The 26,158-nt window shown below is 45.8% G+C and overlaps 2 protein-coding genes across 2 annotated transcripts in view; both read right to left on the bottom strand.

The window, feature by feature from the left end:
• The window catches only part of LOC136399481 (zinc finger protein 211-like), a 67,722-nt gene that overhangs the window by 27,035 nt on the left and 14,529 nt on the right, over nucleotides 1–26,158 (bottom strand). The window lies entirely within an intron of this gene.
• Nucleotides 819–23,874, bottom strand: LOC136399437 (zinc finger protein 814-like). Its single transcript, XM_066374579.1, has 3 exons — nucleotides 23,608–23,874; nucleotides 21,046–21,172; nucleotides 819–4,912 (listed from the first exon to the last, which is right to left on the bottom strand). The coding sequence occupies exons 1-3, from the start codon at nucleotides 23,638–23,640 to the stop codon at nucleotides 2,085–2,087; spliced, it is 2,988 nt and encodes a 995-aa protein (XP_066230676.1). The 5' UTR covers nucleotides 23,641–23,874; the 3' UTR covers nucleotides 819–2,084.

Here is a 26,158-nt window from a genome sequence, read left to right as displayed (position 1 = left end):
CCTTGGGCCCAAGCTGTTGAGCCTTGCTCAAACCAGATGAGCCTGCACTGAAGCCAGCGACCCCGGGGTTTTGAATTTGGATCCTCCCCGTCCCAGTCTGACACTATCCACTGTGCCAGCGCCTGGTCAGGCTAATTGATTTTTACAGAGACATTGACTATTGTCCCATTTACTTAAGCATTCATTTGTTGATTTTTGTGTGTCCTGATTGAAGATTGAACCTGCAACCTTGGAATAGTGGGACAATGCTCACGTTTATTTGTTCACAGGTTCTTACACATTGAGAAACTTATACCTTACTAAAGCTTTAAAAATTGTTCAAAATAAAAACTTAAAGATTCCCCACACTTCTCAGAAAATAAGCTATATTGGTCTACAAGCTCTTCTGTACTAGTGAGGTTGGTCCAGCTTCAGCGGAAACTGGCAAAGGACAGATGTGGTTATTATGAGGAATATGATGATGGTTTCATAGGTTCATACCTATGTGAAACTTTATTAAATTGTACACTTGAAATATATGCAGATAGTACATGTAAACGGATAGTGAAGTTTTAAAAACCTTTAAATCCCAACATTTTTAGAAAAAATAGGTTTGACCACCCTACACTGAATCCATGGTCTCTCTCTCCTCATGCTTTTTGGTGTATTACCTCAAAGGCAGCAAGTATGCTGAGTAACAAACATTTCCCCTCTGAGTAAACAGGAATGCTTCCTGGGTCGAGCCAAATCCCTGGACTACAGCTCCCCCTCCCTTTCCTGTTCTGCTGTAATAACAGCTTAGAGAGGGACATCATTGACAGGCTATGGGAACACACAAAACCTTTCAATTATTTTTATTTTGACAATGATGTCAGCTACACAAGATAAACATGCCTGCAGGTCCTGAGATCTGTGTACACTGATCATGCAGTCACTGCCACAGAAGTGTTTCTGGATGCATGTTTAGAAGCACATTCACCTAGTTGCCTGCAGTCTCCTCCAATCCCTATTAGGCCAGTGTTTCTGAACCATCTATGGTTTGGTTCTCCCTGGATCCAGTCTTTCAACTAGTGACCATAGGGCACAGGAATTTTTATAGACCTAAGAACGATAGCCCCTTGACAGTGCTGGTATAATTTGTAATATTTTGCTTTGGGTTAAAAAAAAAACACCAAAAACATGCTACTGTCGTTAAGTACCTGAGGTCCTCACACCTACCTCCTCCTCAGGGTCAGACTCCTAAACCATGTAGCATTCAAATAAGGACCAGAAAGGCTATGGAGAGTAATGCAAGTTGATCAAATCTGGCAAGTTACCTCCTGCCATCATACAGTATTTCAACAAGTAGAGAAAGTTTGAGACCCCCTAAACAGTTGTTCACCTCTTCTAGCTTGTAGAGTCTAAATCAGTTTATAAACTACTCCATACAGTGAAAAGAACCAAGATGAAAGGGGAATTAAAAGAGTAAGGCCTCGATTATTGTACAAGCCAAGAGCAATGTGCAGTGGGCACTTCTCAAGTTCATGAACTGGAAAAACTCATCACAAGTCTCATGTGAGAGCCACACATCCCTGGAACAGGTAGTCATTTCTTTGCAAGGTAAACGAAATCCTGATATTCTCTGGGCCAACACTAGAAAGGTTCATATTCAAATAAGTCATCAAGGGAAAGCTGATCCTCCTCTAAGGACTCGGGTTATTCTTAGTTAACTACAATGTCTACTGCTCACAACAATAAGGGGATATTTTATCGCTTCATATTCATTTTAAAATATCCTCTAATTTTTGTAAGGAGTGTAAATGAGACCAGAGGTCAGCTTTCCTGAGCACATTAGGGTACTGACTGTTGCAAAATCTGTGGACCTGCCAGGTGGGACTAGTGAAAGGACTTTAGCCACAGAAACTAGCAGCACCATACCTAGAAGGAACCCTGGACAAATCAAAAGTGCAACATACTTATACACGCTTCCCACAGTGATGAAATCTTATGGGGGCTCTCCCCACTGTGCATATTCAGATATATGAGTTTAAAATCAGATAGATGGCTCCTCAGAATTTCCTCCAGTGTTGTTACACTGAACAGAAAATTGCACATTCCCTGCACATCTAAGGATTTTCTTTAGTGTGAACTCTCTGATGTTGAGAGAGGGTAGATTTTCGCATAAAAAATTTCCCACATTCACCACACTCATAAGGCCTTTCGCCAGTGTGACCCCTCCGGTGTTGACTGAATTGGGAACTATCCCTAAATGACTTTCCACATTCATTGCACTCATAAGGCCTTTCACCAGTGTGAACTCGCTGATGATAACGAAGTTTGGAACTACAGATAAAAGACTTCCCACAGTCACTGCACTCATAAGGCCTCTCTCCTGTGTGAACTCTGTGATGGTAACGAAGGGTGGAACCAGAGGCAAAAGATTTTCCACACTGACTGCACTTGTAAGGCTTTTTCCCTGTATGAACTCTCCGATGATAAGAGAGAGTGTCGCTACTGGCAAAAGTTTTCCCACAGTCACTGCACTCATAAGGCCTTTCTCCAGTGTGAACTCTCTGGTGCCGAACCAGTATGGAGCTACTGGTAAAAGATTTCCCACAGTCAATACACTGATAAGGCCTTTCTCCCCTATGAAGTCTCCGATGATATCCAAGGCCAGAGGTAGAGGTAAAAGATTTACCACACTCACTACATTTATAAGACCTTTCTCTATTATGAATTCTCTGGTGTATTGAGAGGGAAGATTTGTGGCTAAATGATTTCCCACATTCACTACACTCGTAAGGCCTCTCTCCAGTGTGACCTCTCTGGTGTTTAGTGAACTGTGATCTATCCTTAAAGGTTTTCCCACATTCTCTGCACTCATAAGGCCTTTCTCCAGTGTGTACTCTGTGATGATAACGAAGGCTGGAGCTAAAGGCAAATGATTTCCCACATTCACCGCACTTATAAGGCCTTTCTCCTGTATGAACTCTCTGATGGTAATTGAGGGTGGAACTAGACGTAAAAGATTTGCCACATTCACTGCACTCATAAGGCCTTTTTCCTGCATGAGTTCTCAGATGATAACAGAGCGTGGAGCTAGAGGTAAAGGATTTTCCACATTCACTGCACACATAAGGTTTTTCTCCTGTGTGAACTCTCCGGTGTTGAATGAGTGTTGACTTATTGTTAAAAGATTTTCCACATTCACTACACTCATACGGCCGCTCACCTGTGTGAACTCTCTGGTGTAAAATGAGGTTATTTCTTCGAATAAAGGATTTCCCACATTCCCTACACTCATAAGGCCTTTCTCCTGAATGAGTTTTCTGATGATACTGGAAGTCAGATCTAGAAATAAAAGACTTCCCACATTCATTGCATTCATAGGGCCTTTCTCCTGTGTGAACACTCTGATGATAACGGAGGGCAGAACTAGTAGTAAAAGATCTACCACATTCACTGCACTCATAAGGCCTTTCTCCAAGGTGGCCTCGCTCATGATACTGCAGAGTGGAGCTGCACGTAAAAGATTTACCACATTTACTACACACATAAGGCTTTTCTCCTGTGTGAATTCTCTGGTGTCGGACAAGTGTCCACCTATTGTTAAAAGATTTCCCACACTCACTGCAATCATAAGGCCTTTCTCCAGTGTGAACTCTATGATGATAACGGAGGCTGGAGCTAAAGGTAAAAGATTTCCCACATTCATTGCACTCATAAGGCCTGTAACCTGAGTGAACTCTCAGGTGTATAAGAAGGTTATTTCTTCGAGTAAAGGACTTCCCGCATTCAGTACATTCATAGGGTCTTTCTCCACTGTGAACTCTCTGGTGATAGCGAAGGGCAGTCCGAGTGATGAAAGACTTCCCACACTCACTGCACTCATAAGGCCTTTCTCCAGAATGAACTCTCTGATGGTAACGAAGGTCGGACTTAGAGATAAAAGATTTCCCACAATCACTGCATCCATAAGGCCTTTCCCCTGTGTGAGAGCTCTGATGATAACTGAGGGCAGCGACAGAGGTAAAAGATTTTGCACAGTCATTACACTTATAAGGCTTTTCTCCAGTTTGAACCCTCTGATATCGAATGAATACTGAGCTGGGACTAAAAGATGGTGCACAGTCACCGCACACATAACTGTTTTCTCCTTTGTGCCACCCCCGGGGATGAATGAGGACAGATTTGTGGTTTAAGGATTTCCCACATTTGCTGCACTTGAACGGCTTTGCTCCTGTATGAATTTTTCGATGCTGAACAGCAGCTGATTTTCTACTAAAGGATATTCCATTTTCACCACACACACGAACCATTTTTCCGGTGTGGGCTCGGCAGTGCGTCACAAATGAAGATTTGTACCTGAACGTTTTCCCACATTCACTGCACACTAAACGCTGTCTGCCAGTCTGTACATCCTGATCCTGAGCCGGTAGGTGTTGAGGACTCAAGGCTTTCTCGCATTCCCTCAAAGGGTCATGACCCTTTCTGCTTTGTAAAGTTACTTCCCACTGGGTGTCTTTGTTTGGTTCCTTCACTTTAGGAGTGTCCTGTTGCTGCTGATGTCCCAGGCTGGCCACAAAGTCCTTCTTAACCTCCCCAAAGGTAAAGGTCTTCCGAGACATTTGGATTCGACAGCTCTTCACACATGAGGCCCTGTCCACACGACTTGTGAAGGGTTTCTCTCCAATGTGCTGCACCTGTTGCTTGTGAGAATTTGTGCTGAAATAAAATCGCTTTGCACACGCTCCACACTTCAGCAGTTTCTGGCTGTGTTTTGTGCCCTGTTGCTCAACTAAGTGGAAAATGTTTCTCAAGACTGGCTCGCAATTTTCACAAGGGTGGCTCTTCCGTGAATAGGAAGCTGCCTTGGAATTTCTTGCCTGTGACACTCTTACAAAAATGTTCTGTTCAGTGAGTTGTGCCACATTGTCTGCTCTACAGCAGCAACCTGAAAGCAAACAAATGTCAATAAATTACAGGTTGACTATAGAAAGGGGCTAAGCCCATCATAAATATACACAAGTCAGATGTATGCCTAAATACATAAAATGTATTTTTTTTTTCTTTTTTTCTCCCCCTGAAGTTAGAAGCAGGGAGGTAGTCAGACAGATTTCTATGTGCGCCCGACTGGGATCTACCCGCATGCCCACCAAGGGGTGATGCTCTGCCCATCTGGGGCTGTTGCTCCACTGCAACCGGAGCCATTCTAGTGCCTGAGGCAGAGGCCATGGAGCCATCCTCAGGGCCAGGGCCAACTTTGCTCCAGTGGAGCCTTGGCTGTGGGAGGGGAAGAGAGAGACAGAGAAAAAAGAGAGGGGGAAGGGTGGAGAAGTAGATGGGCGCTGTGTGCCCTGGCTGGGAATTGAACCCGGGACTTCCACACACTGGGCCAACGCTCTACTGCTGAGCTAAGTGGCCAGGGCTAAAATGCTTTTCAAAACAAGAAAATTCAGGCCTGACTGGTGGTGGTGCAATGCATAAAGTGTAGACCCAGAATGCTGTGGTCACTGGTTCGAAACCCTGAGGTTCCCTGCTCTGAGGATAGGTTCACCAGTGTTGGGTCACTGGCTTAAAGAAGACGACACTGGCATGGCCCTGGTCAAGGCACATATGAGAAGCATCAATGCACAACTAAAGGGAAAGCAGGCCCTGGCAGGTTGGCTCAGTGGATGGAGTATCCACCTGGCATATGGATGTCCCGGGTTCAATTTTTGGTCAAAGCATACAAGCGAAGCAACCATCTGCTTCTCTCCGTCTTTCTTTCCCCCTTCTATTCCTCTTCCCTCCCATAGTCAGTGGCTAGATGGGTTTGAGCGACAGCCCCAGGAATTGAGGATAGTTTGGTTGGTCTGAGCATGTCAGCCTCAGGCGCAAAAAATAGCTCAGTTGATCTAAGCATCATACCCAGGTGGGAGTTGCTGGGTGGATCCCAGTCAAGGTTCATGCAAGAGTCTGTCTCACCATCTCCCCTCCTCTCACTTATAAATACATAGATAAATAAAGTGAAAGAAACTATGAGTTGATACTTCTCACCTGCTCTCTCTTCTCTCAAAAAAAAAAAAAAAAAGAAAAAGAAAAGATAAGAAAATTCAGTTGAAGGACTGATTGATTTGTGTATTACTAGGCTTCTTAGGTCATAAAATGGTGGAAGGGGGAAGGATACATGGTCAGGGCATGATACAAGGAAGAGAAGAAGCAGGACACACAATTCATTTCCTCTGTCAACAGCTTCCTCTACAGCCTTTCCTGTTGTTGTTGTGAGGCTGGATAGAAACATGCATGCAAGCCCACTGATATCTAATTATAAGATATTAGTTCCTCCTCATGGTCACCAGCTTGAGCTCAAGGTCACTGGGTTGAACAAGGGGTCACTTGCTCTGCTGTAGCCCCCAGTCAAGGCTCATTGAGAAAGCAATCAATGAACAACAAAGGTGCTGCAATGAAGACTTGATTGTTCTCATCTCTCTCCCTTCCTTCCTGTCTCTCTCACTAAAACAAACAAAAAAAAAATCGGTTCCGGTAAAAGGTCAACATAAGGATTAGTGAACATCTCACAGCAGAACTTATAAGGGCCAACCGTAAACAGTATTTCAGGAAGAAGTGAGAAAATGAATGAGATGTGGAGTCAAGGGACATGAAAATATCCCTAGGCTAGAAACCACAGTAGAAATGATGAGTAGTAGAATAAACAAGTCAACAAACTGCAAAGGCTGGGAAATAAAGAATAGAAATGGGTGTGGCTACTGGTAATGACACAAAAATTCTGGTTGAACAAAGATGGTTCCTCTATGACCTAAATAAGGCCTTGATGGCCCAATTTCCATAGCTGTCATTCACTAAGACCAGACCCCCGTGAGCTCACTTCGCCATGGCTGGAGAGATATCTACCTTGTGATACATACAAAAAGGGCTCTTACTCAAAAGTCCTGGATGAGCAACTACATAGAATAAGGATGACACAAGAAAAAAACAGAACAAGTGCATGTCCAGGTCTCTCTTAGAGCAACTCAGCATACAACAGACCCTGGAAAAAGATCTAAGCGAGTAATGTCAGCATGATGGTGAAGGAAATCAGCCTTCATCACCAACAACAAAATAGTAAGACAACTATCTATAAAAAAAACATTGACGTTGGCACTGGTCAGTTGGCTCAGTAGTAGAGCATCAGCCTGGTGTGTGGATATCCTGGGTTTGATTCCCAGTCAAGGCACACAGGGGAAGAGCCCATCTACTTCTCCAACCCACCTCCTCTTGCTTCTCTCTCTCTTCTCCTCTCCTCCTGCAGTCATGGCTTGATTGGAGCGAGCTGGCCCCAGGCACTGAGGATGGCTCCAAGGCTGCCGCCTCAGGCACTAAAAAATGGCTCTGGCCTGACCTGTGGTGGAGCAGTAGGATAAAGCGTCGACCTGGAAATGCTGAGGTCGCTGGTTCGAAACCCTGGGCTTGCCTGGTCAAGGCACATATGGGAGTTGATGCTTCCTGCTCCTCCCCCCTTCTCTCTCTCTGTCTCTCCTCTCTCTCTCTCTCTGTCTCTCCCTCTCTTCTCTAAAATGAATAAATAAAACAAACAAACAAACAAAAAAAAAATGGCTCTGGTTGCAACATAGCAAGGGCCTCAAATGGGCAGAGCATTGCCCCCTAGTGGACTTGCTGAGTGGATCCTGGTAGAGGCCCATGCAGGAGGAGTCTGTCTCTGCCTCCCTGTCCTCTCACTAAACAAAACAAAACAAAACAAAAAAACATTGACCTTTGGAGGACTCCAGAGTACAGTTAAGATACAACCACAACACAGGGGAGCATAAAATGGGGAATAACCACAAGGTCGAGGACATCAGCTTAGTGAAGACACTCGGGGAAGGGAGGAAAGGAAAAGGGCAGGAGCCTGGTGTACCAGCCAAAGGTGGTCTAACATTCCCAATGTCCTGTTCTGCAGAGGACCCCAGAAGGCTTTGGCCACAGAGGTCCTCAACAGCTCCCACTACAGCTGAGTACCTTCACAGTTTGCACCGCATTAAGAGGCCAAATGTCTATAGGCACAGACCCCAACTGCCTGTTCCACAGAGGGTACTAGCAGCTCTCACACTCAGGAAACCAGCAGCCACTCCCACCAGAGACCTGTCAGACAATAGCAGGTTAGTTGCCCCCCACCCAACAAGGAGCTCTTGCTCCATTCCAGGAGCAGGGAAGCCACACCCATACACCCTGATTCACAACTGTTCCCTGAATGCCCCTACTGGATAACCGGACTCCGTGGCTGTCATAAATGCCCATGTCACAGGCCCCAAAGTGACGACAGCCCTTCTGAAGGGCTCCTCAGACTCCAGAAATACGATGCGTGTGTATCTGTGCTCTGGCCAGAGAGGCTTTATCACCGATCAGTGTGTGACTGCAACTCACACAGCAAAGCCAGTGGCACTGGGGGCTATTCAGTATCTAAAACCCTACAACTGCCATTGCTCTGAGTCTCTTCTCATCCTACAATCCAGATTCACACTTGCTGCATGGGTGCCTGAAAATCAGACACTAATGCCACCATCACTACCGGGGTGCCCCGCACTTGGCATCAGAAGAAAACACAGACAAAACAATTCCCATGAGAGAACAAAATCAAAAGGTTCCCAACAACCTTCTCTCCTACTGTGAACACCCAAAGCCTTAGCTGTTGAAGACCCCTGCTGTTTCACTACCCTTGCCCTCAGGTTACAGAGAGCTGCAGGCACTAAGTTACTGGGCCTTCTTGTAGTCAGAACTGCAGCAACACCCCACCAAGACAGCACGGTGACACCCACACACAGGTGAAGACATTCCTCATCAAAACCTTTCTATAAAGTGTGGAAGACGTTCTGCTCTGTGAAATGTACATAAAGATGACTACAATGAATAAATAAATAAGGAAACATGACATCCCCTAGACCAAAGGAACACAATAATTTGTCAAGCACTTCAAAAAACTAAGATCTGGCCTGACCAGGCGGTGGCGCAGTGGATAGAGCGTTGGACTGGGATGCAGAGCACCCAGGTTTGAAACCCTGAGGTCACCAGCTTGAGTGTGGGCTCATCTGATCTGAACAAGGGGTCACTCGGTCTGCTGTAGCCCCCCAGTCAAGGCACAGATGAGAAAGCAATCAATTAACAAATAAGGAGCTGCAGCTAAGAATTGATGCTTCTCATCTCTCTCCCTTCCTGTCTGTCTGTCCCTATCTGTCCCTCTCTCTGTCTGTCACAAAGAAAGACTTCAAAATAAAAAAAATTAAAAAAGCTCAGCAAGCTACATAAAAAACAGACCATTGTGCCCTGGCCGGTTGGCTCGGTGGTAGAGCATCGGCCTGGCGTGCAGAAGTCCCGGGTTCGATTCCCGGCCAGGGCACACAGGAGAAACGTCCATCTGCTTCTCCACCCCTCCCCCTCTCCTTCCTCTCCGTCTCTCTCTTCCCCTCCCGCAGCCAAGGCTCCATTGGAGCAAAGATGGCCCGGGCGCTGGGGATGGCTCCTTGGCCTCTGCCCCAGGCGCTAGAGTGGCTCTGGTCACGGCAGAGCGACGCCCCGGAGGGGCAGAGCGTCGCCCCCTGGTGGGCGTGCCGGGTGGATCCCGGTCGGGCGCATGTGGGAGTCTGTCTGACTGTCTCTCCCCGTTTCTAGCTTCAGAAAAATATTAAAAAAAAAAAAAGAAAAAAAAAAACCCCAGACCATTGTAAAAAACAAACAAAAAAAAAAAACCCAGACCATTGTATAAAGTAAAATATACATACAAAATAACATTTTTTTAAGCGACAGGGAGAGACAGGAAGGGAGAGAGATGAGAAGCATAAAGTAGGTGCAGCACTTTACTTGTTTATTTTATTTTATTTTTTTAAGATTTTATTTATTCATTATAGAGAGGGGACAGAGAGAGAGAGAGAGAGAGAGAGGGAGAAGGGGGGAGGAGCAGGAAGCATCAACTCCCATATGTGCCTTGACCAGGCAAGCCCAGGGTTTTGAACCAGCGACCTCAGCGTTTCCAGGTTGACGCTTTATCCACTGCACCACCACAGGTCAGGCTTTACTTGTTTATTAATGGCTTTCTCATATGTGCCTTTACTGGGGGGCTCCAGCTGGGCCAGTGACCCTTTACTCAACTGAGTGACCTTGGGCTCAATCCAGCAATCTTTGGGTCATGTCTATGAACCATGCTCAAGCTGGTGAGCCCGCACTCAAGCCGGAGATTTTGGGATTTTGAAACTGGGTCCTCCATGTCACAGGCCAACACGCTATCCACTGTGCCCCCACCTAGTCAGGCCAAAATAACATTTTCAGCAGAGAAACAGTAAAATAATATATAAACAGAGCCTGACCTGTGGTGGCGCAGTGCATAAAGCATTGCCCTGGAACGCTGAGACTGCTGGTTCGAAACCCTGGGCTTGCCTGGTCAAGGCAATAAATGGGAGTTGATGCTTCCTGCTCTTTCCCCCTTCTCTCTCTCTCTCTCTCCCTCTCTCCTTCTCTCCCTTCCTCTATCTCCACTCTCTAAAAATGAATCAAATCTTAAAGAAATTAAATAGAAAATACTGTGCTGAAATAAAATAATGCAATAGAAAGCATTAACAGTTAACTTGATCAATCAAAAGAACTAGTCTAAAAATAAAAGTAGTCTTAAAATCATGCAAAGAAGGAAAAAAAGACAAAAAAACTGGGCCCTGGCTGTTGGCTCATTGGTAGAACGTCAGCCTGGCGTGCAGGAGTCCTGGGTTTGATTTCCGGTCAGGGCACACAGGAGAAGCGTCCACCTGCTTCTCCACCCCTCCCCCTCTCCTTCCTCTCTGTCTCTCTCTTCCCCTCCCGCATCCAGGGCTCCATTGGAGCAAAGGTGGCCCGGGCGCTGGGGGTGGCTCTATGGCCTCTGCCTCAGGCGCTAGAATGGCTCTGGTTGCAACAGAGCAATGCCCCAGATGGGCAGAGCATCGCTCCCTGGTGGGCATGCAGGGTGGATCCCGGTTGGGCGCATGTGGGAGTCTGTCTGACTGCCTCCCGGTTTCCAACTTTAGAAAAATACAAAAAAAAAAAAAAGACAAAAAAACCGAGGAGAGTAAGGAAAGCCTACATGAATTATGAGTTATCATGAAACAATAATATTTCCATTATGAGAAGTTGAGAAAGAGGAGAGAGAGGAAGGTACAGAAAGCTCTCTCAAGTTCTCCTCCCCACTCCCATCAGGGCACGTACAGGAAAAAATCGATGTTCCTGTCTCTCTCTCTCACTCTAGTCTCTCCCTCACTCTCTCTAAAACCAAGATAAACATCAAAATAATAAAGTCAGTAAGAAATAAAGATGATTTCTAGAAATGTTAAAAACAATAAAAGAAATTCATACAGGGTGATATGGGCATGAGTGGTTTTCTTAGCTGCAACATTACACACCAGGGAAGTGTGTGATGGCATGTTCTAAATGCTGAAAGAGCCTGACCAGGCAGTGGCGCAGTGGTAGAGCGTTGGACTGGGATGCAGAGGACCCAGGTTCGAGACCCCGAAGTCGCCAGCTTGAACACAGGCTCATCAACTTTGAACAAGGCTCACCAGCTTGAGCCCAAGGTCGCTGGCTCAAGCAAGGGGTCACTCGGTCTGCTGTAGCCCCTGGTCAAGGCACATATGAGAAATCAATCAATGGATAACGAAGGAACCGCAATGAAGAATTGATGTTTCTCATCTCTCTCCCTTCTGGTCTGTCTGTTCCTATCAGTCCCTCTCTCTGAAAAAATAAAATAAATAAAAACAAAACAAAATAAAATAAAATAAATGCTGAAAGAAAACTGCAAGCCACCTCTGGCTGGCTGGCTGGCTCAGTGGTAGAGCGTCAGCCCGGTGTGTAGAAGTCCCGGGTTCAACTCCCGGCCAGGCACAGAGGAGAAGTCCCCATCTGCTTCTCTACTCTTCCCCCTCTCCCTCTTCCTCTCTGTCTCTCTCTGTCTCTTCGCCTCCCGCAGCCAAGGCTTCATTGGAGCAAAGTTGGCCCGGGCGCTGGGGATGACTCCATGGCCTCCGCCTCAGGCACTAGAATGGCTTCGGTTGCAATGGAATAATACCCCAGATGGGGCAGAGCATCGCCCCTGGTGGGCATGCCGGGTGGATCACAGTCAGGCTCATGTGGGAGTCTGTCTGACTGCCTTCCTGCTTCTAGCTTCTAACTTTGGAAAAATACAAAAAAAAAAAAAAAAAAAAAAAAGAAAAGAAAAAAGAGAACCCCCCCCCCCAAAGAAAGCCAAAATACTTTACTAGCAAAGCTGTCCTTCATAAATAAAAGAAGGACACTTCCTCAGATTAACAAAAGATGAGGGAATATGTCATCACTTGCCCTACCCTACAGGAAATGGTACAGTGAGTTGTCCAAGCTGAAATGAAAGTGTGTAACTGGCAACAAATGCACTGTATTATTGATATTAGTCTGACTGGGCCTGGCCATAAAATGGAGCTATATAACAATATACTAGCCTGACCAGGTGGTGGCAAAGTGGATAGAGCATCGGACTGGAATGCAGAGGACCCAGGTTTGAGATGCCCAGGTCCCCAGCTTGAGCGCGAGCTCATCTGTTTTGAGCAAAAAGCTCACCAGCTTGGACCCAAGGTCGCTGGTTTGAGCAAGGGGTTACTCAGTCTGCTGAAGGCCCATGATCAAGGCACATATGAGAAAGCAATCAATGAACAACTAAGGTGTCGCAACGAAAAACTGATGATTGATGCTTCTCATCTCTCTCCGTTCCTGTCTGTCTGTCCCTATCTATCCCTCTCTCTGACTCTCTCTCTGTCTCTGTAAAAAAAAAAAAAAAAAAAGTTAAAAAAACCCACAATATACTAACAATCCAGTTTTGTTGTTTTTTAACTTACTGATTTTAGAGAAAGAGAGGGAGGGGGTGGGGAGAGAAAGAAACACTGAATTGTTCTTCCACTTATTTATGCATTCATTGGTTGATTTTTGTTTTGTATTTTTCTGAAGTGAGAAGCAGGGAGGCAGGCAGACAGACTCCCACAGGCACCCAACCGGGATCTACTCCACAAGCCCACCAGGGGGCGATGCTCTGCAGATGGCCAATTCTCCTGTGTGCCCTAACCAGGAATTGAACCCAGGACTTCTACAGGGCTGACGCTTTACCACTGAGCCAACCAGGCAGGGCCTCATTAGTTGATTCTTTTTTTTTTTTTTTTTTAAAAGATGGTTCTAATTTCTTTTTTTATTTTATTTTATTTTAATTTATTCATTTTAGAGAGGAGAGGGAGAGACAGAGAGAGAGGAAAGACAGAGAGAGAGAAGGGGGGAGGAGCTGGAAGCATCAACTCCCATATGTGCCTTGACCAGGCAAGCCCAGGGTTTTGAACCGGCGACCTCAGCATTTCCAGGTCGACGCTTTATCCACTGCGCCACCACAGGTCAGGCCATTAGTTGATTCTTGTATATGCCCTGACAGGGGCACCCCTGGCAACCCCTGCACTTTGAAACAATGTTCTAATCAACTGAGCTACCTGGCAAGGGCTACTAACAATCTAGTTTTTTGGTTTTTTTTTGTTTTTTAAGTGAGAAGGGAGACAGAGAGACAGACTCCTACATGTGCCCCCACCGGGATTCACCTGGCAAGCCCCCAGAGGACAACACTCTGCCCATCTTAGACCATTACTTGGCAACCAAGCTACTTTTAGTACCTGAGGTGCAGGCTCCATAGAGCCGTCCTCAGTGCCTATGACCAATGCACTTTGAACCAATTTAGCCATGGCTGTGGGAGGTGAATAGAGAAAGAGAGAGAGAGAGAGAGAGAGAAGGGGGGAGTGGGTGCAGCAGAGAAGCAGATGGTTGCTTCTCCTGTGTCCCGAGAGGGAAATCAAATCTAGAACATCCACACGCCCCGCCGACACTCTACCACTGAGACAGCCAGCCAGGGCCAGTTTGCTACTTTTATTTATTTATTTATTTATTTTTCTGAAGCTGGAAACAGGGAGGCAGTCAGACAGACTCCCACATGCGCCTGACCAGGATCCACCCAGCACGCCCACCAGGGGGCGATGCTCTGCCCATCCGGGGTGTCACTCTGTCGCCTGGGGCAGAGGCCAAGGAGCCATCCCCAGCGCCCGGGGCCATCTTTTTGCTCCAATGGAGCCTTGGCTGAGGGAGGGGAAGAGAGAGACAGAGAGGAAGGGGGGGTGGAGAAGCAGATGGGCACTTCTCCTGTGTGCCCTGGCCGGGAATCGAACCCGGGATTCCTGCACGCCAGGCCGACACTCTACCACTGAGACAACCAGCCAGGGCCAGTTTGCTACTTTTATAACAATGTTACTAATTTAGTTATCAAACTCATGTATTCTATAAAAAACTAAAGTATATAATTAGCCATAGCCAGGCGGTTCAGTGTATAAAGTGTCAATCCAGCACCCATGGCCCATGGGTTGGACTCCTGGCACACACCAGAAGCAATCAGTGACTACACCACTAAAGGGAACAATTAAGTGACAACAACAAGTTGATGTTTCTTTTGATCTCTATTTCTTTTTTTTGGTTTTTGTTTGTTTGTTTGTTTGTTTTTTGTATTTTTCTGAAGCTGGAAACGTGGAGGCAGTCAGACAGACTCCCCGCATGTGCCTGACCGGGATCCATCTGGCACGCCCACCAGGGGGCGTCGCTCTGTTGCGACCAGAGCCACCCTAGCGCCTGAGGCAGAGGCCATGGAGCCATCCCCAGCGCCTGGGCCATCTTTGCTCCAATGGAGCTTTGGCTGCGGGAGGGGAAGAAACAGAGAGGAAGGAGAGGGGGAGGGGTGGAGAAGCAGATGGGCACTTCTCCTGTGTGCCCTGGCCAGGAATCGAACCCGGGACTTCCGCACACCAGGCCGATGCTCTACCACTGAGCCAACCGGCCAGGGCTGATCTCTATTTCTTACCTCCTCTTTCCCTTCATTTCTCTCTCTCAGAAGCAATGGAATAATTTAAAAAAGAAAGAAAAAGTATATTATCAATCCTGCACTTTTACCTCCGGCCAAGTTCTTGCTATAGTTGAAAGGCCTCTTCCCCTCCGGCTGGTGTACATCAAAAGTTAACATCACAGGCGGGAGCTAAATGACTCTACCATGTCCCTTCCCTACCTTCTGCTCACTCCCACCATGCTCAGACTTGCAGTTCTTACTCTCACTCAAGGCCAAGAACAACCTGACTGCAGGGATGCATCAGCACCTGTCTAAAAAAAAAAAAAAAAAAAAAAAAAAGCCTGACCAGGCGGTGGCGCAGTGGATAGAGCGTCGGACTGGGATGCGGATGACCCAGGTTCGAGACCCTGAGCTCACCAGCTTGAGCACAGACTCATCTGGTTTGAGCAAAAGCCCACCAGCTTGAACCCAAGGTTGCTGGCTCGAGCAAGGGGTTACTTGGTCTGCTGAAGCCCCACGGTCAAGGCACATATGAGAAAGCAATCAATGAACAACTAAGGTGTTGCAACGCGCAATGAAAAACTAATGATTGATGCTTCTCATCTCTCTCCGTTCCTGTCTGTCTGTCCCTGTCTCTCTCTCTCTCTGACTCACTCTCTCTGTAAAAAATAAATAAATAAATAAATAAAATAAAATTAAAAAAAAAAAAAAAAAAAGAATAAGTAAAATAGAAAGTAGAAAAACAGTAAGATCAAGTCCAAGAGCTGGGTGTACTTTTGTTCTTTTCCAAGCAAGAGGAGGGAAGATAGAGAGACAGACTCCTACATGTGCCCTGACTGGGATTCACATGGTAACCCCCGTCTGGTACCAATGCTCTGCGCATTGGGGGCCATGCTCACTACCGAGCTACTTTTAGCACCTGAGGCAGAGGTTCCATGAAGCCATCCTCAGTACCCAGGGCCAATGCCCTACAACCAATTGAGCCATTGTTGAGAGAGGGGAGAGAACGAGCGGGGAGAGAGAGAAAAAGGAGTAATGGAGAAGCAGATGGTCACTTCTTCTGTGTGCCCTGACCAGGCATCAAATCGGGGACATCAACAAGCCAGGCCAATGCTCTACCACTGACCCAGCTGGCCAGGGCCTAAGAGCTGATTTTCAAAGACAAAAAAAAATTGACAAAGCTTTAGCTGAGTTAATTTAGAATAGAGGGAAGACTCAAATAAATCAACTCAGAAATAAAAGAGAAATTACAATTGAAAAACACAAACATAAAGGATCTCAGAAGACTACCATCAAATCAGACAGGTCAAGAAATCAGCTACCTCAGAAGACACAAATAAATTCGTAGAGCCTGATCTGTGGTGGCGCAGTGGATAAAGCATCAACCTGAAACTCTGAGGTCACTGTTTCAAAACCCTGGACTTGCCTGATCAAGGCACATATGGGAGTTGATGCTTTCTGCTCCTCCCCCTTCTCTCTCTCTCTCTCTCTCTCTTCTCTCTAAAGTCATTAAATAAAATGTTAAAAAAAGAGAACTTAAAAAATAAATAAAAAAAAAATAAATTCATAGAAACCTACAACCAATCAATACTCAATCATGAAGAAACAGAAAATCTGAATAGACCAACGACAAGAAAGAAAATTAAACAAGTATAAAAATAAAATCTCCTAAGAAAAGGATCATGACCAGATAGATTCACTAGTGAGTTCTATTAACATTTTTAAAATGACTGTCAATCCACCTGACCAGGCAGTGGAGCAGTGGATAGAGCGACGGACTGGGACACGGAGGACCCAGGTTCATATCCTTGAGGTTACCAGCTTGAGCGCAGGCTCATCTGGTTTGAGCAAGGCTCACCAGCTTAAGCCCAAGGTCGCTGGCTTGAACAAGAAGTCACTCGGTCTGCTGTAGCCCCCTGGTCAAGGCACATATGAGAAAGCAATCAATGAACAACTAAGGTGCCGCAACAAAGAATTGATGCTTCTCATTTATCTCTCTCCCTTTCTGTCTGCCCCTATCTATCCCTCTCTGACTCTGTCAAAAATAAATAAATAAATAAAAAAAATGATTGTCAATCCTTTTTAAAGTCTTCCAAAAGTTTAAAGAAAAAGACATTTCTGCCTGGCCTGTGGTGGTACAACGGATAAAGCGTCAACCTGGAATGCTGAGGTTGTTGGTTCAAAACCCCAGGCTCACCTGGTCAAGGTACATACAAAAAGCAACTATGAGTTGAAGCTTCTCATTCCACTTCTTTCTCTTTCTCTCTCCCTCTCCTCTCTCTAAAATCAATTAAAAAAGGAAGAACAAAAAATAAATAAAATAAATAACCTGGGCTACATCAAACTAAAAAGTTTCTGCACAGAAAAGAAAATAATCAACAAAGTGAAAAGTGAGAAAATGCTTGTAAGGGCTAACTCATAAAGGGTAAATATCTTAAACCATAGGCCCTGGGTGGGCAGCTCATTCGGTTGGAGTGTTGTCCCAACAGACCAAGTTTGCAAGTTCAGTCTGAGTTAGGGCACATAGAAAAAAGCAGCCAATGAATGCACAACCTAGTAGAACATCAATGTTTCTCCCCATCCCTCTGTCTCTCAAATATCAATCAATCAATCAATCAATCAAAAATATAAATTGCATGACCAAGCGTGGTGCACTGGATAGAACGTCGGACTGGGATGTGGAGGACCTAGGTTTGAAACCCTAAGGTCTCCAGCTTGAGTGCGGACTCATCTGGTTTGAGCAAGGGGTCACTCGCTCTGCTGTAGCCCCCCGGTCAAGGCACGTATGAACAACTACGGTGCCTCAACGAAGAACTGATGCTTCTCATATCTCTCCCTTCCTATCTGTCCCTCTCTGTCTCTGTTAACAAAAAAACCCAAAAAACAAATGAGCTAACAATCAAAATAAAGACAGACTCAGAGAGAGGAGGCTGATAGCTGGGGTGGGATTGCGTGAGGAGTGTGGAGGGACTGAGCAAAAAAAAGAGAAGGGGAGGTGGCAGGGCAGAAAAAACTCATGTACATTGAAAACGGAGGTGATTGCTGGTGGGGAGAAGGGGTGGCACAAGGTAAAGCAGGTACAGGGGACAACTGGTGATGGAGGCTGATGACGTGGCGGTGAACACACAACACAGTGTACAGATGATGCGTTATGTAATTGTGTACCTGAAACCTGTACAATTTTGTAAACCAGTGTCACCTAATAAACCCAATTAAAAATGTAAAACATAAATAAACTCAATGTGAACAATTACATTACAAAATATTCTGAATTTCTTTTTTTCTTTTAGTACGTCCGTGCGCGAGCGTGAGAGAGAGAGATAGGGAGAGAAATGAGAAGCATCAATTTTTCATTGCAGCATATTAGTTGTTCATTGATTGCTTTCTTTTCTTTCTTTTTTTTTTTTTTACAGAAACAGAGAGAGAGTCAGAGAGAGGGATAGACAGGGACAGACAAACAGGAACGGAGAGATGAGAAGCATCAATCATTAGTTTTTCGTTGCGCATTGTAACACCTTAGTTGTTCATTGATTGCTTTCTCATTTGTGCCTTGACCGTGGGGCTTCAGCAGACTGAGTAACCCCTTGCTGAAGCCAGTGACCTTGGGTCCAAGCTGGTGAGCTTTTGCTCAAACTAGATGAGCCCATGCTCAAGCTGGCGACCTCGTGGTCTCAAACCTGGGTCCTCAGCATCCCAATCCGAAGCTCTATCCACTGCGCCACCACGTGGTCAGGCTGATTGCTTTCTCATATGTGCCTTGAATGGGGGGGCTACAGCTGAGTGAGTGACCCCTTGCTCAAGCTGGCAACCCTGCACTCAAGCTGGATTGAGCCCATGCTCAAGCCTGCAACCTCGACATTTTTTTTTTTAAACAGGAAGCATCAACTTAGAGTAGTTGCTTTCTTTCTTTCTTTCTTTATTTATTTTTTACAGAGGCAGAGATAGACAGGGACAGACAGACAGGAACGGAGAGAGAAGAGAAGCATCAATCATCAGTTTCTCGTTGCGCGTTGCGACTTCTTAGTTGTTCATTGATTGCTTTCTCACATGTGCCTTGACCGCGGGCCTTCAGCAGACTGAGTAACCCCCTGCTGGAGCCAGCGACCTTGGGTCCAAGCTGGTGAGCTCTTTGCTCAAGCCAGATGAGCCCGCGCTCAAGCTGGTGACCTTGGGGTCTCGAACCTGGGTCCTTCCGCATCCCAGTCCGACGCTCTATCCACTGCGCCACCACCTGGTCAGGCAACCTCGACATTTTGAACCTGGGTCCTCAGCATCCTAGTCCAGCGCTCTATCCCAGGCATCCCCAAACTGCGGCCCCCTGAGGCCATTTATCCGCCCCCCGCCACACTTCCGGAAGGGGCACCTCTTTCACCGGTGGTCAGAGTGAGAGAAGCACTGTATGTGGCGGCCCTCCAACGGTCTGAGGGACAGTGAACTAGCCCCCTGTGTAAGAAGTTTGGGGACCTCTGCACCACAGCACCACTGCCTTGGTCAGGCCATTCTGAATTTCTAATTCAAAAAGTTGCAACTGTTAAAAATTTGATTATATGCTACTTTAGAAACACATATTTAAAAAACTACAATGAGGCACTTGCTGAGTGTCTCTGTGGTTAAAGTGTCATCCCAGTGCACCCAGGTCATGGGTTTAATTCCCACTCTTGGCACATAGGAAAAGCAACCAATGAGTGCACAACTAAATGGAACAATGAGTTGATGCTTCTCTCTCTCAAATCAATGGGGAGAAAAAAAACTACAATGACATCACCTCTCACTTGGTAAGAATGGCTACCATCAAAACAGCAGAGGTAAGTGTTGTCGATGTGGATAAAACAGAACCCTTGTACACTATGGTCGCAATAAAAAAAAAGGGCAAAATTACAGAAATCTGGGGCATGAGGGAAAATAAAACCATGTTGATCAAAACGTACAAATGTTCCTTTATAAGATGAGTGAGGTCTGCCTGACCTGTGGTTGCGCAGTGGGTAAAGCATTGACCTGGAATGCTGAGGTTGCCAGTTCAAGACCCTGGACTTGCCTGGTCAAGGTATAATTTGATGCTTCCTGCTCCTCCTGCCCTTCTCTCTCTCCCCTCTCTAAAATGAATAAAAATGAAATCTTAAAAAAAAAAAAAAAGATGACTGGGGTTTGAGGATGTAAATAAAAGGCATGGTGACTATAGTTGATAAATGATATATGCTTGAAATTTACTGAGAGTACTAGTTCTTAAGCATTCTTAGCATAAAAAATACATGGTAACTTTATTTGGTGATAGATATTTAATTAACTTCACTGTGGCAATTATTTCACTATATACATATATACATATATATATATCACCATACTGCACACTTTTATACAAGTTCTTATCTCCACAAGAGAAAAAAAAAAGGAAAACAGATCTAAACACTATAAACTGAGCAGAATTGTGTTAAAGAAAAACCCATGGTTCAGATAAATAAGGACCATGACAACATGTGCAACTCCAACACAAGTAGGCTGGAGGAAATAAAGCTAAAAGGGGTCCAATCTTGGGATACAGACGTGATATGGATCTGGACACATTAACCCAGACAATGAGGGCAAGCATGGTGCATCCATTAAGCGCAACGCAATACTACTGACCTTGAATCCTTCCCTAAAAGGGTTCAGTATTGGGCCTGCAGGGGACCGAAGAGGGCAGTGCAAACAAAGCAGCCCTAGCAACACAGCAACTACCCAGAAAACTGAAGTAAGCAGTGCCCTGCGGTCTTCACCTGAGGACTGAGAGAGAGTGGTCAGGGTTGAGAAAATACCACTTCCCCGAAAATAAGACCTAGTGCAATTTTTTTCAAGCTTAGAAATACAAGGCCTCCCCTGAAAATAAGACCTGTGCGTCTTTAGGAGCGAAAATTAATATAAGACACTGTCTTATTTTCAGGAAAACAAGGTAGATGGTTGTACATGGAAATAGACTCACAAGAAATTCTTGATGGAATTTTGAGTTTGGCCGGTTATGCTGATGTCTGTGATGATACGACTACAGTGTATTAATAAATGTTGATTATTTGTTCAACAATAAATGTGAATTTCTTGTTCATGGAAAATAAGACATCTCCTGAAAATAATACCTAGTGCGTCTTCAGGAGCAAAATTAATACAAGACACGTCTTCTTTTCAGGGAAACACAGGAGTCTAGTCCAAATCACCACTGAGGATGTGAGTCTTACCCAGAGAGGATATGAGTGCAAAGTTCTCCAGCATCACATGGAGGTACAGACGTCTTTGAGCCTCATCAAGAAGCCTCCATTCCTCCCAGGAGAAGTAAATGGCAATGTCGTCAAAGGTCACACTGACCTGTGATGATGAGATGGAGAAAGCCATGAACATCCTGCCTCTGAAAAACCACAATCCATCTCCCACACATCTACCCCCCTCCACTCATTCTCCTCCAATGCTCCTCGCCTTGGGCATTCCATAGCTGGATGTCACTGATGCCCATCCTATCCTCAGGGTCCCTTTAGTCATTATATTCAGCCCTCAGCAACAACAGGCAGGAAGGCACAGGGAGGTAACAGAATTCTGGTCCGGGCCTGCAGGGTTCCATCTATCCTGTCATGAATTCCCTTGCGTCTCTAGATTGTGACAGGACACAGCGAAAGGTGGACTCCCTGTGTCCCCAACACAAGGGCCCTGGGGCTGTAACTCACACTTCTTTACTATATGCGGCTTAAGTGTCTGTTTGTCACCAATAGCTTATTGGTTGCTTGCGTAACTGTACTAGCCAATGGGGTGAAGTTGCCACGGCATTCAAATAGTCTCGCCTTCTGGCATGCCACCTCACAAATTGAGGTTAAAGATGGGAGCAATTATTATGCTGTTAAGAAATCTTAACACCAGAAGGGGTTTTTGCAATGGTACAAGACTAGAGGTTCTCCAATTGAAAAATAATGTCATAATAGCTAAGTCTTTGGCTCCTCTAAAGGTGAAATACATGTCATTCCAAGAATTGATTTGGCTCCATCTCAAACAGGGTTGCCGTTTCAATTGAGACGTAGTCAATTTCCTGTAAAACTTGCCTTTGCTATGACCATCAATAAGTTTCAGGGCCAAACGCTTAAGCGTGTTGGCATTTTTTTACCTGAGCCTACATTTGGACACGGTCAACTTTATGTTGCCTGTTCAAGAGTTCATGAAAGAACGGACGTAAAATTAAAAATAATTGATGATCCTCTGCAAGGCGAGCTTAAAAATGATGGAAAGATCTACACAAGAAATGTTGTATACAAAGAGATCTTTGACATGTGAATTAACATTTTATTATTTAAATCACCTTTATTTATTGAGCTAGCGGTGGCTCTTAAGAAATGTACCACCAGCGGTTTCCTTCATTGCACTCTACTTTAAGCAATTAAGCAAGTAGAAGGGGGAAACCCCGTGGGGCAGTAAGCAAAGCGTCCTCGCCGCCTGCCCTGGGTAATTCAGTTTGAATTAGCAGACATCTTTACACAAATCATTTTAATTACAATTTATAATATCTAGAACAGCGGTCATTTCGTATGACCGCCGGGCTTTCTAGTCCCGTTAATATGCTCATCATGCAGTATATTGTACCTCTCTTAACACTTTAGTCCCACTTGCAATTGCAGTTACACGTGGGAGGCTGCAGTTTGGATTTGTGAGGGACAGAGTGTGGGGGACTGGCAGTGAGCTGACAGGGTCCTTGCTGCTCATCACCCCACCTCACTTGCTTAAGTTGCTAAAAGCTAAGCTCTTCCCTACACCTCATGTTGCCCGTGAAGCTGAATGTTTTGACTTGTCCCATCTCCAAAACCTCTGATTATTTTAAGTTGCTAGAGCAAATTAGAGGCCCTTCCTCTCACCCTTTGTTTGTTCTGATGTTGGCTGATTTCAGTTATGCATGGTGGGGGACATTCCTGTTTATGCCTCAGATGTGTGACTTTGTATGGGAGACTTCCTTACTTTGCATACAGCTCTGTATTATATACCGTTTCCCCGAAAATAAGACATCCCTTGAAAATAAGACCTAGTACCAATTTTTTTCAAGCTTAGAAATATAAGGCCTCCCTCTGAAAATAAGACCTGGCGCGTTTTTAGGAGCAAAAATTAATGTAAGACCCTGTATTATTTTCGGGGAAACACAGGTAGATGGTTGTACATGGAAATAGAGTCACAAGAAATTCTTGAAGGAATTCAGAGCTTGGCTGGTTATGCTGATGTTTGTGATGATATGAATACATGTTGATTTTTTATTCTTTTGGTTCAACCATCAATGTGAATTCTTGTTCATGGAAAAATAAGCCCTCCCCCCCCCCCGCAAAATCAGACCTAGCCCGTCTTGAGCAAAAATTAATATAAGAAACGGTCTTATTTTTCGGGGGGAAATACGGTAATAGAGCAAACCGGGGTTTCTGCTGTAGCGCTGGCTTGCCCTTAGCTTGCAGAGGCCTCCTGGTCCCGTGACTTCTGAGTTTTTTTTCTTCTTCTGCATCGTTCTCACTCGGACCTGGACCCTTTACTCGCCGGGCGCTGGTACCCCGGCAATTTGCGCCTTTGGGGAGCCGCTGCTCTGAAGGCCGCCTCCACGCTCCCTACGTGCCTCCCAGAAACACCACTGAATTCCCGATGCCCGGAACCGCTTTCCAATCCATGTTGTGCTCGCTGTGTCCCCCTTGGGCTGCAGGATGTGACCGACCCCCGCACCCCCCTGTACCCCCCGGGGCTCCGGGTTCGGAGGGGTGAGGCGGTGAGGGCCCGGGGGACGCGCTCACCTCAGCCGGACGCCTCAGAGCAGCCGCCGCCATTGGAGTCTGAGGGCGGGAGCTGCCGGCACGGCGGTGCCTGACTCGGCCCTGGCGCGGGGCCCTCCGATCGGCGTCGCTGAGCCTCCCAATCCAGTCGGTGCGGCTGGGCTCGCCGCTCCTGCCAGCCTTCTTTGGTCACCTGAAAATAACAACACAGCGTTCCCAAGGCCAGAATGGACTCGCACAAGCAGCAAGAATGGCCGCCGCCAGGAGGAGGACAACGGAAGTCCTGCAGTCCTGCACTCCCCCTTCGGAAAGAATGAAATCTTCCGGAAACCTCTCATTCTGTTCTGTCATTGGCTTGACTCCGCATTGTCTTCTGCGTAATGGAGTTCCCAGCACTCCGCAGGCCTGAGAGGGGGGAGTTCTTCCCCAGCCACTTAGAATGCTTGGCGCTGGAGTGATCCCGTAAAGCAGTGGTCCCCAACCCCCGGGCAGCGGAGCGGTACCAGTCCGCAGAGAAAGAATAAATAACTTAGGTTATTTCCGTTATATTTATATTTAAGTCCGAACGATATTTTATTTTTAAAAATGACCAGATTCCCTCTGTTACATCCGTCTAAGACTCACACTTGACGCTTGTCTCGTAAGTTCGACAATTATATTTAAAAATACCACAGTAAAAAAAATAAAATAAAAAAATAAAAAAAATAAAAATACCACAGTTTTGGCCCTGGCCGGTTGGCTCAGTGGTAGAGCGTCTGCCTGGCGTGCGGAAGTCCCGGGTTCGATTCCTGGCCAGGGCACACAGGAAGGCGCCCATCTGCTTCTCCACCCCTCCCCCTCTCCTTCCTCTCTGTCTCTCTCTTCCCCTATCGCAGCGGAGGCTCCATTGGAGCAAAGTTGGCCCGGGCGCTGGGGATGGCTCCTTAGCCTCTGCCCCAGGCGCTAGAGTGGCTCTGGTCGCGACAGAGCGACGCCCCGGATGGGCAGAGCATCGCCCCTGGTGGGCGTGCAGGGTGGATCCCAGTGGGGCGCATGCGGGAGTCTGTCTGACTGCCTCCGCGTTTCCAGCTTCAGAAAAGTACACACACAAAAAAAAATTAAAAATACCACAGTTTTTACGCCGGTCGCATAATTTTATTTTGTGCATTTATCTGTCCCACCCTAAAGGCCGGTCCATGAAAATATTTTCTGACATTAAACTGGTCTGTGGCCCAAAAACGGTTGGGGACCACTGCTGTAAAGAAGTGATGCTTCTGTCTGACCTGTGGTGGCACAGTAGATAAAAGCCTCAACCTGGCTTGCTAAGGTCACCAATTGGAAACCCTGGGTTTGCCTGGTCGGGACACATATGGGAGTTGATGCTTCCAGCTCTTCCCCTTTCTTTCTTTCTCTCTCTCTTTCTCTCTCTCTCTCAAAATGAATAAATAAATAAAAAAGAAAAGGTCTTTGGACTATGATACCATTAAAAAAAAAAAAAAGAAGTGATGCTCCTACCTCTAGGGAAGGGCCTTGCTAGTTGCAGCAAAAACTCAATGCTTTTATTTTTTTAATTTTATTTATTCATTTTAGAGAGTGGGGGATAGAGGTCGAGAGAAGGGTAGGAGAAGGAGCTAGAAGCATTAACTCTCGTATGTGCCTTGACCAGGCAAGCCCAGGGTTTTGAACCAGCGACCTCAACGTTCCAGGTTGATGCTTTATCCACTGCCCCATCACAGGTCAAGCAAAAAACTCAATTCTTAAACTACCTGAAGATAGAGTGAGGGCTGAGTCCCACAAGACTGCAACCCCCACTTCAGAGGCCAGTTGCAAACCCAGGGGGGTTACCTGTGGTTCAAAACAGGTTATTGTTTTTTTAATAATTTTTAAAGAGTTTTTAAAATTCATTTTTATTAGAGAAATAGAGAGGAGAGAGAAAGAAGAAAGAGATAGAACAAGGGGGAGGAGCAGGAAGCATCAACTCTCATAGTGCCTTGACCAGGCAAGCCCAGGGTTTTGAACCGGTGACCTCAGCATTCCAGGTCATGATTTATCCACTGCATTACCACAGGTCAGGCCAGAACAGGCTATTGTTGATCAGAAAACCACAGGCCCCAAAATAGGATCAATCGTACTGAAAGTGCATGATACCAAACCTAGTTTAACACCTAATATAATTGCAGTTTTGACTTCTCCCAGAAACATAATCTAGTTTTTTAAAGATTGTATTTATTGATTTTAGAGTAGAGAGAGAAAGGCAGGAAAGGGGTAGGAGTGGGAAGTATCAACATGTAGTTGCTTCTCTCATGTGCCTTGCTCAGGCAGGCTCAGGGATTTGAACCGGTGACCTCAGCCTTCCAGCTTGATGCTTTTATCCACTGGACCACCACAGGCCAGGCCAGAAATATAATCAATCTGTGTGACCATTTCTGGTCAAATACCAGTAAAGTGATATGTCTCATGAAAACTCTTCATTCCCTAAGAAGAGGCAATCTGAATCATGAGAACCCTTCTAGGCCTTTTCTACTGAAAACAAGGTGTCCTGGCTCAAAAATATCTTGTCTTTTCTTTAGCTAATAGTCTCCTGGCCACACTG

This window comes from Saccopteryx leptura, chromosome 3, assembly GCF_036850995.1.
Source record: "Saccopteryx leptura isolate mSacLep1 chromosome 3, mSacLep1_pri_phased_curated, whole genome shotgun sequence".
In the NCBI taxonomy this organism is placed as follows: Eukaryota; Metazoa; Chordata; class Mammalia; order Chiroptera; family Emballonuridae; genus Saccopteryx; species Saccopteryx leptura.
This window is presented reverse-complemented; position numbering and strand designations above follow the sequence as displayed.